This window comes from Pteropus vampyrus, unplaced genomic scaffold (genome assembly GCF_000151845.1).
Source record: "Pteropus vampyrus isolate Shadow unplaced genomic scaffold, Pvam_2.0 Scaffold181, whole genome shotgun sequence".
NCBI classification, from domain to species: Eukaryota; Metazoa; Chordata; class Mammalia; order Chiroptera; family Pteropodidae; genus Pteropus; species Pteropus vampyrus.
The window spans coordinates 3,549,735-3,564,259 of record NW_011888962.1 but is presented as its reverse complement, the minus strand read 5'-3'; the positions used below and the strand labels follow the sequence as shown (position 1 = coordinate 3,564,259).

Here is a 14,525-nt window from a genome sequence, read left to right as displayed (position 1 = left end):
AATTGACTTTTGTATATTGAAGGTTCAGTGACCTTGCTAAATTTGTGGTACTTTTTTAAAATAAAAAAAAAAGATATTTACATTTCTTTTATACTGAATTTAAATGATTTATAAACTCATTTTTTTCCTGACAATTGTTACCCAGAATCTTTAATAGTGCAAAGAATTGTCAGCTTTCTCTTCTGAAATGCAGACTATACCTCATCACAAAACTCATGTCACCATTTAAAAATATGTTATTTTATGAAAAGAGACATTTAAAGGGTAAATTTTCAAATAGTTCAATATCTCAGAAAAAGTTCTGAATATTTATTTTATATATGGAAAAAAATTACAGAATTATTAGATGACCCATCCTTCCTTTATATTTTATATTTTCCCCTTCCAAGAGGTGACTTATTTTGACATTGGTGTGTATACTTCCTACTCATATTTTTATAAAAATTTAATATTATACCTTTTTATGACTTTAACATTTTTTAAGATTTATATATTGAAAGTATAGATCTAGTTCATATATCTATATCTGTTACAGTGTTTTACCTTTTAACACAGATCATTATTTTTAAGATGATGTAGGATATGTGGAATTTCTGCCCCTACCTTCAGACAAAAAGACTGTGTAGACTTTTCAGTTCTACATAACGTCTATGTTCTTTTCACCTCTAGTTATTAAGCTCCTTATGTAACTTGGAATTGGCACCAATTCTGGAAGAAAAAAGAGCATGTTCATTTAAATATTTGAGTTTCTGCTGTGTATGGAGTCATTAAGCTATAGATATCAGAGATACTGAGGCATATAGCTTAGCAGAGAACGTAGACTTTTTTCTTTTTTCTTTTTTTTTGAGAATGTAGATTTGAAAAAAAACCACATTGAATTTAAAGAAAATAATAGAGTGATTAAAACATGATGGGTGGATTAAACAGATTAAACGCAGATGAATGGAATAAATGACTCCAAAGACAGATCTGAGGAAATTCTCAAAATTTGGAAATGGAACACGTGAAAGCTGTTAACAGATATGGAAAATAGACTAAGAAGTCCTGTTATCCTAACATATGACTAAATATCTCCTGAGGAAAGAACAGAAAAATTGGAGGAGGAGAAAGAGGAGAAAGGAGACTATTTAAAGAAAATAGATGAGACTTTTCCAGAGTTAAAGAGGTACAAGAATTCTGAGGAAATTAAAAACAAATTCACACCTTTATGCATGTTTTGAAACTACAATATTACAAAAGATAGAGACATCTTTAAAACTACTAGAGAAAAAAAAGCAAGATTCACCTGTAAAGGTAGAGATCAGAATATAGTAGAATTCAGAATGCTGAGGGAGAATAATTCTAAATCCAAATCGATATATTCATATAATTTAGGTGTCAAAGAGAAATAATACCATTCAGATAAAAATGATGCTTAGTACTTTCAGGCCACTAAAGAACTACTAAACCATCTATAAATAAGAAAGAAACTGAATAGAAAGAAAGGAGTAGAAAGTAAAGATGAGTCAAAATAACTAAATAAAATTCTAAAATTGGTAAATGTATTGGTAAACCTAAATAAATGTTGACTGTATAAGCTAGCAATAATGATGATTAATTTGGGGGTTTAGAAACATGAAAGAACTAAAATACTAGCAAAGAAAAGACAAGATTTTTGCCAGCTCAATAGGAAAGAGAATAAATTGAAACTAATTTAATATTTCTTAAATATGGCGAAATAGAAGGATAATCAGAAAAAGGGTAAAATAAAATGTTTAAGTTACTAGAGGAAGAAATCCCATAGAAGGACAGGGCTTTGTAGGAAAGAGTCTAGGATAAAAATAATTTAAATAGTTCTTAAATATTCATGGTGAAATTAAAGGATATCAATAAAAGCATAAAATGAAATATGGCATTTGGGGAAATCTAATAGGACAGAAAGGAGAATAAAAAGCATTGAAAAATAGTAAACATAAAACATAAGATAGAAATAAAAATCTGTATCGTAATCATGCGTGTAAATATATGTCAGTGCAGAACTGAAAATAAAGAGAAAAAAAGTCAGTCCAATATTAACCAAAAGAAGCTGGTATAGAAATACAAGATAAAATAGACTCTAAGTCACATACATTAGTGATAATTACTTAAAAGACATGCTCACTGAGAAGACATTACAGTTCTGAGCTTGGTTTGACTCTAACATATATAAAGCAAGAGTAGACGTAATTATCAGAAAAATTTGCAAATTCTAGTTAAACTCTTAATCCTAGATTTAAACCATTTTCTCTCAGAAACTGATAGACTAAGCAGAACAGAAATGAAGAAGACTCTAGAAGATTTGAATACCAGTTGCTAAGCTTGATTTAATATTTCTATTTGAAATAATATACCCCCAAATTATAAATTACATATTTTCCAGCATATGGAAAATGCATACAATTTGACCATTTATTAAGGCCAAAAAGAAGTCACAAAATATACCATAGAATTTATATTATGACCACATCTTCTTGTTAAAGTACAATAAAAGTAGAAATCAGTAACAAAAAGCCTAACCCTTGTGGGTTGGAAACTGAATTTCTCAGTCTGTGAATAACGTTTTTGATGGAATTAATGAAATATTTAAAACTCTGTGACAGTAAAAACAGAACATATCAAAACTTATGGGATATAGCTAAAGCAGCTAGCTTTTAAAGGAAATTTTATAGTCTTAAATGCATCTATTTAGGATAGAAATTAGTGAGCTTAGTGTTGAACTTAATTTTAAAAAGAAAAACTCAAGAAGTAAAAAAGATAACAGACATAAATGAAATAGAAATAGATAAACTGTAAATATGTTAATAAAGATAAGCACATAGTTGGTAACATTAAAATAAGACCAAGGAAATGAAAAACAATTCAAGACATTGGGTTGGGGAAAATTCTCGGGGGGATGGAAGAAACAATATAGGGTAGAAGACATGCATGGGCAGTAAAGGTATTGGGAACAGTTTAGTGTTAAACTGGGTGGTAGGCCTATAGGTTTTCATTATATTTTAAACTTACATAGGTTTTATATGTTCTTTTATTTATACACACACACAAGAAAATAACTTATAACTAAAAAAAAAGAAAAGCAGATGGAAAAGATAAACTTTCTTGAAGAGAAATTCTGACAAGGTTTAAAAGATAAAGAGGCACAAATAAATAATTTAGAATAAAATAGTGGGTGTAAGTATTGATAAATATATTGTTACTAGATTGAAGTGTGCTTTGCAAGGTTAAGGTAATAGATGCATAACTATGAATCTACTTTGAATTAGTTCTGCCCCATTTTATAAATAGGTTTTAAAAATGTATGTACCGAGTACCAAGAAATATTATAGAATTTTTACCTTTAATCAATATAAATAGTTGGAAGTTCATAAACAATCTAAGTTTTTAAAATGTCCTACCCAGTTGGCATTTTGGTTTTGAATTGATCTCATTCTGCCATAGGTGGGATCACATTTTACCTGAACTGTTTTACTGATTTTTTTGGTATTCAATTGAATTAAAAATGTATTGCTTATAACAAGAGATCAGACTTTGTATGTAACTACATATCCGTGTTTTGAATATGGTGTTTATTTTCTATAGGGAGCAAATATAAGCATTTCTGTATTTAATCCTCCTGTGGGTTGTGCAGTTCTGGTTAATGGTGCAATTGTGGCAACTTTCAGTGTGTTACAAGTGACACTTTTTCCTTTTAATCATTTTTATTTTTGATTCCCAAAACAAGCAGTTTTTTTTTAATTGTAGCCATTTCTACTTATATTAGTAAAGTTGAACATTTATAAATCAAATATGGTGTTTCATTTTAGTACTTGTTAATGCCTTAAAATATTTATTTAAAGTCATTGAATTATCCAAAGCTTAAATTCAATTTGGCCACTGTGTACCCACGATTTCTTTGTTGTTAATTTTTGTGGTGTTCTATGTGTGTGTTTTAATATTTTTTAGGCTATCAAGATGGAAATGATTCAGAAGCTTCAGGGTCATCCAGAAGAGGTGGAAGAGGTAGCTTCCGAGGTTGCCGTGGAGGATTTGGTCTAGGAAGTCCAAGTTAGTAGTGGATTGCAAATGGTGTGCTTCATTAAGGAGGAAATGATAAAAAAATAATACCTATCACATACGGTTGTTACGTGGATTATATGAGAATAGTTTAGCCCAGTGGCTGATACACAGTTAACTACGTTGTACATAATATTATTTTTTAGACACATATGTAATTGTATACTGGTTAAATTGGGGTATATGAATCTTCTGTGACTCCATTTTTAATGTTACATGCTATTAAGTATTTTAGAGACTTGGTAATGTGGCTCACCTTATAGATAGGTGGCCTTTTTAGTGGTTCTATCTTCTGATATACCTTCTTTCACCAGTGTGGCTTCCTACCTTAAATTTCCCCAGCCATCACTCCTTGGCTAAGGTATAGTTTTCAAAAGTCACTGTTGGATTACATGTCTCTCTTAACAGAGGAGGACCGATTAGTGGTTTTGGAAGCAAAAAACATAAATTTGTAATAATGGTTTACTAGATGTGTAGCAGATTAGTTAGTTGTCACTTTTTTAAAAAGTACAGGGATCTGGAGGGTTGCAGTACAGGACTGGTAAGGTTTGATTTGGCAACAGTGGGAGCAAAGGGTGCTTGCTATTCTGGAGAATAAACAGTGAGATGATACAATGCGAAGTTTCTGGGGCAGTAACAGTGCTACTTTTGGAGGTGATTTTTGCTTATATTTTGGTGTAGCACTGGCTCAATTCTTTCATAAAATAATATTAATAAAATTTTGAGAAAGTAATTTGTAATTGAAAGAAATTATGGAGAAATCCTTTGTGCAATTCTTAGAAAAATATTCGTTGTGATTTCTATTGAACTTTAATGATTTTACCCCACATCTTTTAACTTTTGGCACTCTAGCTTGATTATTTCTTTTTACCGCATAATTTAAAAACTTCTTAAAAGTAACAATCTAATTTTATAACCTACAAATCTAGATAGCGAATTTGAACAAGATGAGGGAACGCAGCGCACCAGTGGCCTTTTTGGATCCAGAAGACCAGCATTAAGTGGCACAGGTGGGAAATAGAATTTATTACTGAATATTAATCATTGATATGTGCTTTTAGCTCTAGAATTAGTAAACCTAACATATATGTCTCAGTATACTAGGTTGGCTTATGTTTTTCTCTGCTTTTTTAGATCTGTAGTAAAAATACACGGACAAGTTTGCCTCCCTTATAAAATTCGTGCACTGCGAATTATTTCTTCTTTCTTAACTACCAGTTAATCTGAGGTGTAAATTATACTTTATTAATTGGAGGAAGGAAAATGAAGTTTGCATTGGTTTCAAAGAAAAGATTCTAAGGGGATTTGAGGAGAAAATGAAAAAAATAAGTTTTTGAAAAATGTTCAGTTGTGGGTAAATATACTGTGGTACACATCCAGGCAATGTGATATTATTCAGTATGTAAATGCAATGAGCAGCTAAACAATGGAAAAATATGGTGGAACCTTAAAGACATATTACTAAGTGAAAGAAGTCAATCTGAAAAGGTTAGATACTATATGATTCCATCTATATGACATTGTTGAAAGAGAAAAATTATGCAAAAGGGTAAAAAGATCAGTGGTTTCCAGGAGTTAGCAGAGCGAGATGAATAGGCACAGCATAGAGGATTTTTAGAGCAGTGAAAACATTTAGTCTGATACTATAATAGTGAATACATGTCATTATGTATTTATCTAAATTCTTAGAATGTACACCATGAGTGAACCATAATGTAAACTCCGGACTGTAAGTGATTATGATGTGTCAGTGTAGGTTCATCTATTGTAACAAATGTACCAACTGGTGGGGGATGTTCATAATGGGGGAAGGTATGCAGGTGTGTAGACAGGAGGAACTCTCTGTATCTTCCCCTCAATTTCGCTGTGAACCTAAATAAATCTTTAAACAAACAACATGAGGAACAATTTTAAATTAAATATAGAATTAAGAGATGGATGGATTAAGGAACTAGGACTGCTGACTATTACTCAGTGTTTGAATAGAAATAGCTATATGGTTTATGTGCATGAAGAGAAGCTGTGTTTTCTTTAAATATTCTGAAACAATGCCTTACAGGTAATGGTGACATTTATCAAAGCAGAAGTGGCAGTGGAAGTAGACGAGGTAAGTTTTTATTTGTCTTACCTGTAAGTGATAAAACTTATTATAATCCAAGTTTAATTTTTGAAGTTAAAAGTAACTGTTACTGCTTTTATAAATACTTTGAGAAGTATACATTTGCACAGCCCATTTCAGAGAGTTATTTAATAATCTTCAATCCAGCAATTCTATTATAGTATTTATATATTATAGATGTATTTGCTCAATATATATGTACAAGATAGTTCACTGAAGCTTCTTTTATTATAAGCAAAAACTGAAAATCACCTACAAGTCATCAATAAATAACTTTAATAAATAATATAACATAAAATAGGATACCATGCAAATGTTAAAACTGAGATATATCTCTGTGTACAAATTGTATTAAAACAATATGTTTATCATGAGATCATTATTTGATTTGGTATAAGGGATAATGAAAGTTCAGTATATATAATTTGGTCTTATAAAAGTATTTTTCAGATTTATAAATACATAAATGTCATATAAAAGTTAAATGATTTCCTGACTGGTAAAACAATAAACTTGTTTAATATCTCTGAAAAATTCTGTGATCATTATTGGTCTGAGAGCATTCAAAGTGACAACTACCTTGAACTGCCTATTTATTATTCCTCTGATTCTTGGATTCTTCATTATAGAAAGAGATTCTTAATAGCTAATTAAACCATATAGTCTACCAATGCTCACATGTTGTTTGAAAAAGGATTTCAAGATCTTTTGTGGATAAGAAAATTAGAGGGCTCTCGTGTAAAAATGTTACATCTAGTTAGCTTTTCAACTCTAATGCAGTCTTTAGTCTGTTTTGTGATACTGTGTGAAAGTGGTACAATAGATGACCAGTTGGCTAAAAAATCAGAAAGGTAGTGTGTAGAAAAGAGTTAACAGGCCTGACTGCTATTGATTAAGTGCTGCTTATAAGCTTGGCCTTTGCCTGGCATCTGGTAAGTTGGATTTGGGGAGGGGTCTTACTACCCTAACTGGTAAGAGTGGCTTGCTGTTCTTATACTGTTGTACAACAGTATGGTTTATGCTGAACACCTCTTTTCTTCTGGGAGTCTAGAATTTCCGTGCATCCTGGGCAGAAGGTACCTACTTTGTTAGCCACTCATAAAAAGCTTGAGTACTTAGTCTCTAGTGAGCTTCTGTGGTAGAAAACATTTCCAGTGTGTTTTCACAGCTCCATACTGGGAGAATTAAGCATGTCCTGTGTGAAACCAGTGGGAGAGGACTCTGGGAAGCTTGTGCGTGGTTTTCTTTGGACTTTGCTCCATGCACCTTTACCTTTGCTTATTTTGCTCCTCATGCTTTCACTGTAATAAGTCATAGCCATGGGTACAGCTGTATTCTGAGTCCTAGGAAATCACAGAACCTGGAGGTGGTAGTGGAGACACCTCAAAATAGATGAATTTTTAGTTCCTTTTAGAAAATACATTCCTTTGCTGAGGAATATAGGAATTAAGTGACATAATAGCTTAAACAAAAAATGGTAATATATAACAGTGTCATCTGCATAAAAACAGCATTTCGAATGCTAAAGAAACTTACAATGTTCAGGATTCTGTTTATCTTAATTGCCTCAAGTTTTATTTGTACAAAGAGACTTTAAGGATGTCTGTCCATGTTTAGAACTTGTTCTCTTTGAAGATAAGCAATGAAAATAAAGATGTGCATGGCCTCGTATCTTGACTAATTGTCACTATGGATTTCTTTAATAGGTGGTTATAAAGGTTTAAATGAAGAAATAATAACAAGCTCTGGAAAGAGTAAGTTTTACTTTAGATAGGTATTCGATTTTTATAATGAGTGTCCTTTTACCCCTCAATTTTTAAAAATTTTTATCTCTTTTTGGGTTTGGTTCCCTTTAAGATTCTTGGAAGTCAGAAGCTGAAGGAGGAGAAAGTGGTGACACTCAAGGTATGTTAATGTTTGTGTGATCCACAAGAATGTATATTGCATTTTAATAAAAGTACGAAATACTTAAAAGCAGAGTTAACTTTTTATAATTTTAAGCGAAAACTTTAATGGTAAATATTAGGAAGTTATATAGTATTTAAAATTTGATTTTGTCAATCTTTGTTTTCCCTCTAATTTTCCTTCTAGCCCTTGTAATGTAGATTCTGTTTTTTATTTAAATTCTAAGGACCGAAAGTGACCTATATACCACCTCCTCCACCTGAGGATGAGGACTCCATCTTTGCACATTATCAGACAGGCATAAACTTTGACAAATATGATACTATTCTTGTAGAAGTATCTGGACATGATGCACCACCAGCAATTTTGGTTAGTGTAATAATTATTTCTGTATTGACTGTAGCAAGCTTTGTTTTTAAAATACATGGGGCATTTCTTTAAGTTGATATTGAAGAATACAGAAATTTCATCTTTAGTATCTAATGACTTATGTTATAAATTTAGAACCATGCCTACCATCTACAGTAGAATTAATTGCTATTTTGAAAGAGAGGGTACTGTATTTCATCCCCACCTCTCCAAACCAGGATGAGAATTTTATTTAAATTTACTAAAAAGAATACCTTTCCTAGAGATTCAAGATTTCTGCTTCTTAAGTATGTGAGAGTATCTTAAGGGAGTGATTTTCTAAGGAGTCAGGGAGCCCTGTTGATAATGAGCCATTGTTACTGATCAGAGTTATTTGTATCTCAGGTTATAGGGGGCAAAAAAAAAATGTTTTTAGAACCCCTGTCTACAGGGAATACTCTTTAATTATATACAGTTTCTGGATATTACTTTGGAGGCATATGCATAAAGTAACTAGTATATAAAGTGGAATTAACAAAAAGTTTAATTCAAATGGAATATGTTTATGGAATGATCTTCATATGTTATATGAAATTTAATCACTGCCCTTTTTTTCAGACTTTTGAAGAAGCTAATCTCTGTCAGACACTGAATAGCAACATTGCGAAAGCTGGTTATACTAAACTTACTCCTGTGCAAAAATACAGTATTCCTATTATACTAGCAGGACGGGATTTGATGGCTTGTGCTCAGACAGGATCTGGAAAAACTGTAAGCCTCTTTCCCACATGTATTCTCCATATTCAAGTTGTTAAAGTTTTTTGAACTTTGGTTCTTCTCAAGTACCTTGAATCTCTTTTGTTGGATTGAAAGTTTGTAGATAATTTCAATGAGCTGTAATAAATATTCATGTTTTTGTTTTTGATTTCTGGTTTTATTGGGGTTTGTGTATTTCCGAAGAGAGAATTTTGAATTTTTCTAGGGTAGTTTTGCAGTTAATGGGTAATTTAATCTGTTTCTAAATATGTTCAACTCCTTCTGTAACATGGTAGTATCTGAAACAAAATAATTGCAGGTCAAAGCACCAGAGGCTGTAAAACACAGAGAAAGGGAGGAAAATAATTTGTGTAATAGAGTTTTGGAGTCAAAATAATGATAAATAGCTATATACATTGTACCTGGTCCTTACTATGAAGTGACCTCAAGTTATGCTAGTTCTAAAAGAATTCTGATAAGACCAGGTTGGTTTTAGGACTAATCTGTGGGATTTGTCTATTAAATAGGGTTCCATGAGATGAATCTTAAAGACTTATTTCCAGAATCATAGAATCTTGGTTCATACTAATTTAGTCTTAGTCTACATGGTCAATGTAGCAGCTGATGTATGAATTAAATGGTTTTAGAGGCAGATTTTAGTGTCTAATTTGCTTAATGAGAAAAATATAGCAAAAAAAATTTGTTTTGCCCAATATAATTTCAGTAAGGGTGATGTGTTTAGTAATCCAAATGAGTGTTTTCCCATTTTTTGCTCTACTCGTGGACTACTTTTTGTCATGCATTATGAATAATAATTTTATTACTACACTAGAAAGTCTCATTTAGAATAGTCACAAAATGTAGTAATAATTTCCATCAAGTTATATCTGCGTTTCCCTCTATAAACAAGTTAATGTTGCTTGATATATTTAGAGTCATGGGTATGCTTTTTTTTTTTGAAGAACTAAAAAATGTTTTAATAGGGTAGATTAACTTTATCAAATATTTTAATTATATAATTTGAGCATAAATACCTAAATATTAAAAACTCATTGAAATAAAAATTGTTTTCCTTTTTTACTTTAAATTCACCAGCAAGGTAGAAGAAGACTCTAATGGTTATAAGGGAATGAGGAATGGGTTTCCACAGGGAGAAGGATGATGCATTATACATTTGTAAATTATGCAATTTAACTTCTAGGCAGCTTTTCTCTTGCCAATTTTGGCTCATATGATGCGTGATGGAATAACTGCCAGTCGTTTTAAAGAACTGCAGGAACCAGAGTGTATTATTGTAGCACCAACTCGAGAATTGATCAATCAGATCTATTTGGAAGCCAGAAAATTTTCTTTTGGGTAAGTACATCTGGAATGCCATTCATAAACAAGTCTCTCTTTAGAGATTTTTCTCGCTTATTTCGGGAAGAACTCAGTAATAATGCACTAATGTAATTAGTGTTACTCAATTGAAATGTACTTTTTCATAATCTTGTTTATGGAATCCCTGCTTATTTTTATTTAAAAAAAGGAACATGCTTATTAAAAATTAGATGATAATAGAAGTAAGTGGTAATAGTGAACATATTGGTGTATTTTCTGGTAGTTTTTAATGAATGTTAAAAAAATAAACTTAGGCTGTTCCTAATAATTTTCTATTCTTTTACATGTAATATGGAAAATTGCTTATTTCACAATCAGACCTAATTTTTAATGACTTTAAGATTGACCATGTGTATATATTTTCCTATTGGGGCATTTAGGTTGCTTCTAATTTAGGGCTACTATAAATAAAACTATAATGTACAGCTGCTATAAACTTTTTCTATTTTTATGTTTTAAGTATTTCTTAGGTTTTTATAAATTTAATGTTAAAGGGTATGAACGTATTTTAAAACTTGCACCAATGTACATTTCTACCAGTGGTATATGAGAATGCCCATTTCACTATCCACTTTGTCAATATTTGGTATTGTAATAGTTATCTATTGCTGCTTAACAAACTATCCTAAAACATAATTGCTCAAAACAATAATTATCATCTTACAGTTTCTGGGGGTTAGGAGTTGGGGAACAGTTTAGCTGGGTTTTTCTGGCTTGGGGAATCTTATGAGATTGCAGACAAGATGTCAACCAGGATTGCAGTTATCTGAAGGCTTGACTGTACCTCTCCAGAAGGATGCTTGATTGTCCTTAGGAAATGGCAAATGGCTACCCTTAGATCGATCAGTGCAAAAGAGCAAGGGGGAGACTGCAGTGGCTTTTATAAAATAGTCGCAGTCACATTTGCCACATACTTTTCATCACTAAAGTCACTAAGTCTGGTCCATATTCAGGACTGGCTACATAATTTTCTGGAACTAGTACAAAATGAAAATACAGATTCTTTGTTGAAAACCTATGAATTTTAAGACAGCCAATAGCAGCGCATTAAACCAAGCTCAGGGTTCTTTTAAGCTTGGAATTCTGACTCCAAGGATTGCACACTCATGAAGCTACACTTGCACACGCTTCAGGAGGAAGGAAGGAGTATTGAAGAATTTGTGTACATTTGAAAACCACCACAGCTATCTTCATTAAAAAATTTATTTGATTATTAAAAAGTTGAACTGCTTTTTGAATGCTAAATAAATTTTCCTTTGTAATTATCCACTTGTTATCTTCCACTTTATCTCTTGGGATCTTAGTGTTTTTCTTTATAGTTTTTTTTTAGAACTTTCTATGTAGAAACTGTTAACCATTTTGTGTAAATCAATTTGAAATGAAAGAAGAAAAAACATGATTATAATCCCTTTAAAGTTAAACTTGATAGGTCTTTTGGGAAAAATAGATGTATATTTCTTATACCAGTTTTTGTTTATTGTTAATCCCCATGTCTTATGTTGCTTTTCATGCTTTTAAATCAAGTTAAAACAATATTTTTTAAAAACAAAAATCTTCATAGTAAATTCAGGTTAGTATGTATGCAAAAAACAGGTATTTAATGGATATTTGTTGCAACATTGTTATGGCAAAAGACAAAGTATCTAAATGTCTGTCAAATGAGGACTAGTTAAATTATGGTATATTTAGAATAACACTAAGTTATTCAATACTTAGCATATGCTAAGTTATAAGTGTCTCGTGTATATAACTCATTTAGACCTCACAATAGTGGAAAACAATCCATTTAAAGCAGTGAGTGTTTTCCCATGGTTTTTCAGTTTCTTCCTGGGAAGAATTTAATTTTTGTAAGTTGAATGTATTAGTTTTTTTTCTTTATTATTATTTTTTTGTTTTACATCTTGTTAGAAACAAATGTTTAATTTTCAAGTAAATAGGAAATTACATATATTTTTCTTGTCAATAGGACTTGTGTAAGAGCCGTTGTTATATATGGGGGAACCCAGTTGGGGCATTCAATTCGACAGATAGTACAAGGCTGTAATGTATTATGTGCTACTCCTGGGAGACTGATGGATATCATAGGTAAAGAAAAGGTAAGCCCTAGAGGAATAACAGATTTTTTTGGAACTGATTAATAATTTTTTCATATGGGAAAGGGAGATAATGGTATAAAGAGAAATACATTTATTAGAGCACCATTTATATATTAGGCCCCCATTATATTGTTTGAATGGGTTCTTGTATAATTCTTAATTCCAACATAAGATAAATAGTATTTTCCATTTCATACTTGGGAAAACAATCTCAGTGTGATTGTATAATTTGTTTTAAACCTCTCAGTTAGCTCTAGTAAGTGATAGGGCTAGGGTTAGAATTTAGATCTGATTCCAGAATCCATATTCTGCACCCAACAATACTGGAAGAAAATGCAATAAATGCTTTTATCTAGCTTCATACATATCTTCATGAAATCTTTTTTTCTTTTTTTTCCTAGAAGAAAGCCTTGTGGCATCAGTAATTTTATCTCCTTTTTGAGTGTGGGAGTGATATTAACCAGGATTGTTAATTTTCTAATTTTTTAAAAAGAAGTTTTAGTGCTATGTACTTATTTTAAGTATTCACATACCACATTATTACATCTCTAAACCAATGCTTTCATGAACCTCATTTGCTTATAGCTCTTCTCTAAAGGGGTTACTCGAAACATGTTATTTCTGCATTAAGACACTTTTCTTAGAATACTTATTAAGATTATCCAGAGAAATCCACCTTGATTTTTCCATGGTGGCACCAAAGTCACTTGTTTTCTTTTCGCAAATGTGTGCATCTTTTTATAACAATAAGTGTTCATGCAAAGGTAAGAGAATTTTCTAGTTTTTCCTGAATGATTAGAGAATGGAGAATTTATTAAAGAAGTTAGAAATTGCCATTTATAAGACATTTGTATATGTCATCCTGTTAGGAAATTTTATTTCTTACATTAAAAAGTCTGACTTTATCAGATAACACAATCTAGATCTGTGCTGTACAATATAGTAATCACTAGCCACATGTGGCTCTTTAACTTTAAAAATTAAAAATTCAATTCTTCAGGCACACTAGCCACATTTCAAGTGCTTTATAGCTAGCTACATGTGGCTAGTAGCTAACATATTAGACAATGAAGATAGAGAATTTTTAAGTAATTAAGGTCTATTGATCTAGATGTTTTGGTTTGTTCTAGTCTTATAATATGTTTTACAATAGTAGAGAAAATTGAGAATTGGAAAACAGTAATAGTATATTACCTAACAGTTATCAGTTTATGCATTGATTTCTAATCTTCGTTTTTAAGAATATATTAATAGCTAGAATTATGGAGACTATTTTATTTTAATATATTAACTAGTATATATTCCTCTGCTCTAACTTTTGAAAATGTCCTTAAAGATTGGTCTCAGGCAAGTCAAATATTTAGTTTTGGATGAAGCTGATCGCATGCTGGATATGGGTTTTGGACCAGAAATGAAGAAGTTAATTTCTTGCCCAGGAATGCCATCAAAGGAACAGCGCCAAACCCTTATGTTTAGTGCAACATTTCCAGAAGAAATTCAAAGGTAATCTTTTTCTCCTTAATAATAATTGTAATGTACACAAAATGCTTTTATGGAAGCAGAAGCAATATGAATATCTTATTTTCAAGACTTTTTTTTTTTAATTTAAGATTTTAACATAGAAAGATTAATAAGTCTGTGTATTCCTAATAAGTTTACCATATTTTTCATTGTTTCTTACCCTTATTCCTGGCTTAGCATGAGCACCACATTTTATTAAAATGTGAATGTGTGTGTTATAGCACAGCACCCAGCTAGGATTTAATATGCGCTTACTAAATGAAATTATTTTTATGATGATACCTTTTCTTCAAACCAAAATTATAGAGCCTTTGGCAGAAAATTTACAT

The 14,525-nt window shown here is 31.2% G+C and overlaps 1 protein-coding gene across 3 annotated transcripts in view; it reads left to right on the top strand.

Annotated features, from left to right (window-relative positions):
- The window catches only part of DDX4 (DEAD-box helicase 4), a 48,654-nt gene that overhangs the window by 24,838 nt on the left and 9,291 nt on the right, over positions 1-14,525 (top strand). For 2 of the 3 annotated variants that reach the window (XM_011371052.1, XM_011371051.1), the window contains 10 exons: positions 3,961-4,062; positions 5,001-5,081; positions 6,131-6,178; positions 7,897-7,944; positions 8,048-8,095; positions 8,322-8,464; positions 9,062-9,214; positions 10,401-10,555; positions 12,546-12,675; positions 14,012-14,178. In XM_011371052.1, the coding sequence (XP_011369354.1) occupies positions 3,961-4,062; positions 5,001-5,081; positions 6,131-6,178; positions 7,897-7,944; positions 8,048-8,095; positions 8,322-8,464; positions 9,062-9,214; positions 10,401-10,555; positions 12,546-12,675; positions 14,012-14,178 (1,075 nt within the window). The remainder of the gene's footprint in view (positions 1-3,960; positions 4,063-5,000; positions 5,082-6,130; positions 6,179-7,896; positions 7,945-8,047; positions 8,096-8,321; positions 8,465-9,061; positions 9,215-10,400; positions 10,556-12,545; positions 12,676-14,011; positions 14,179-14,525) is intronic. The other variant, XM_011371053.1, reaches the window with a different exon arrangement.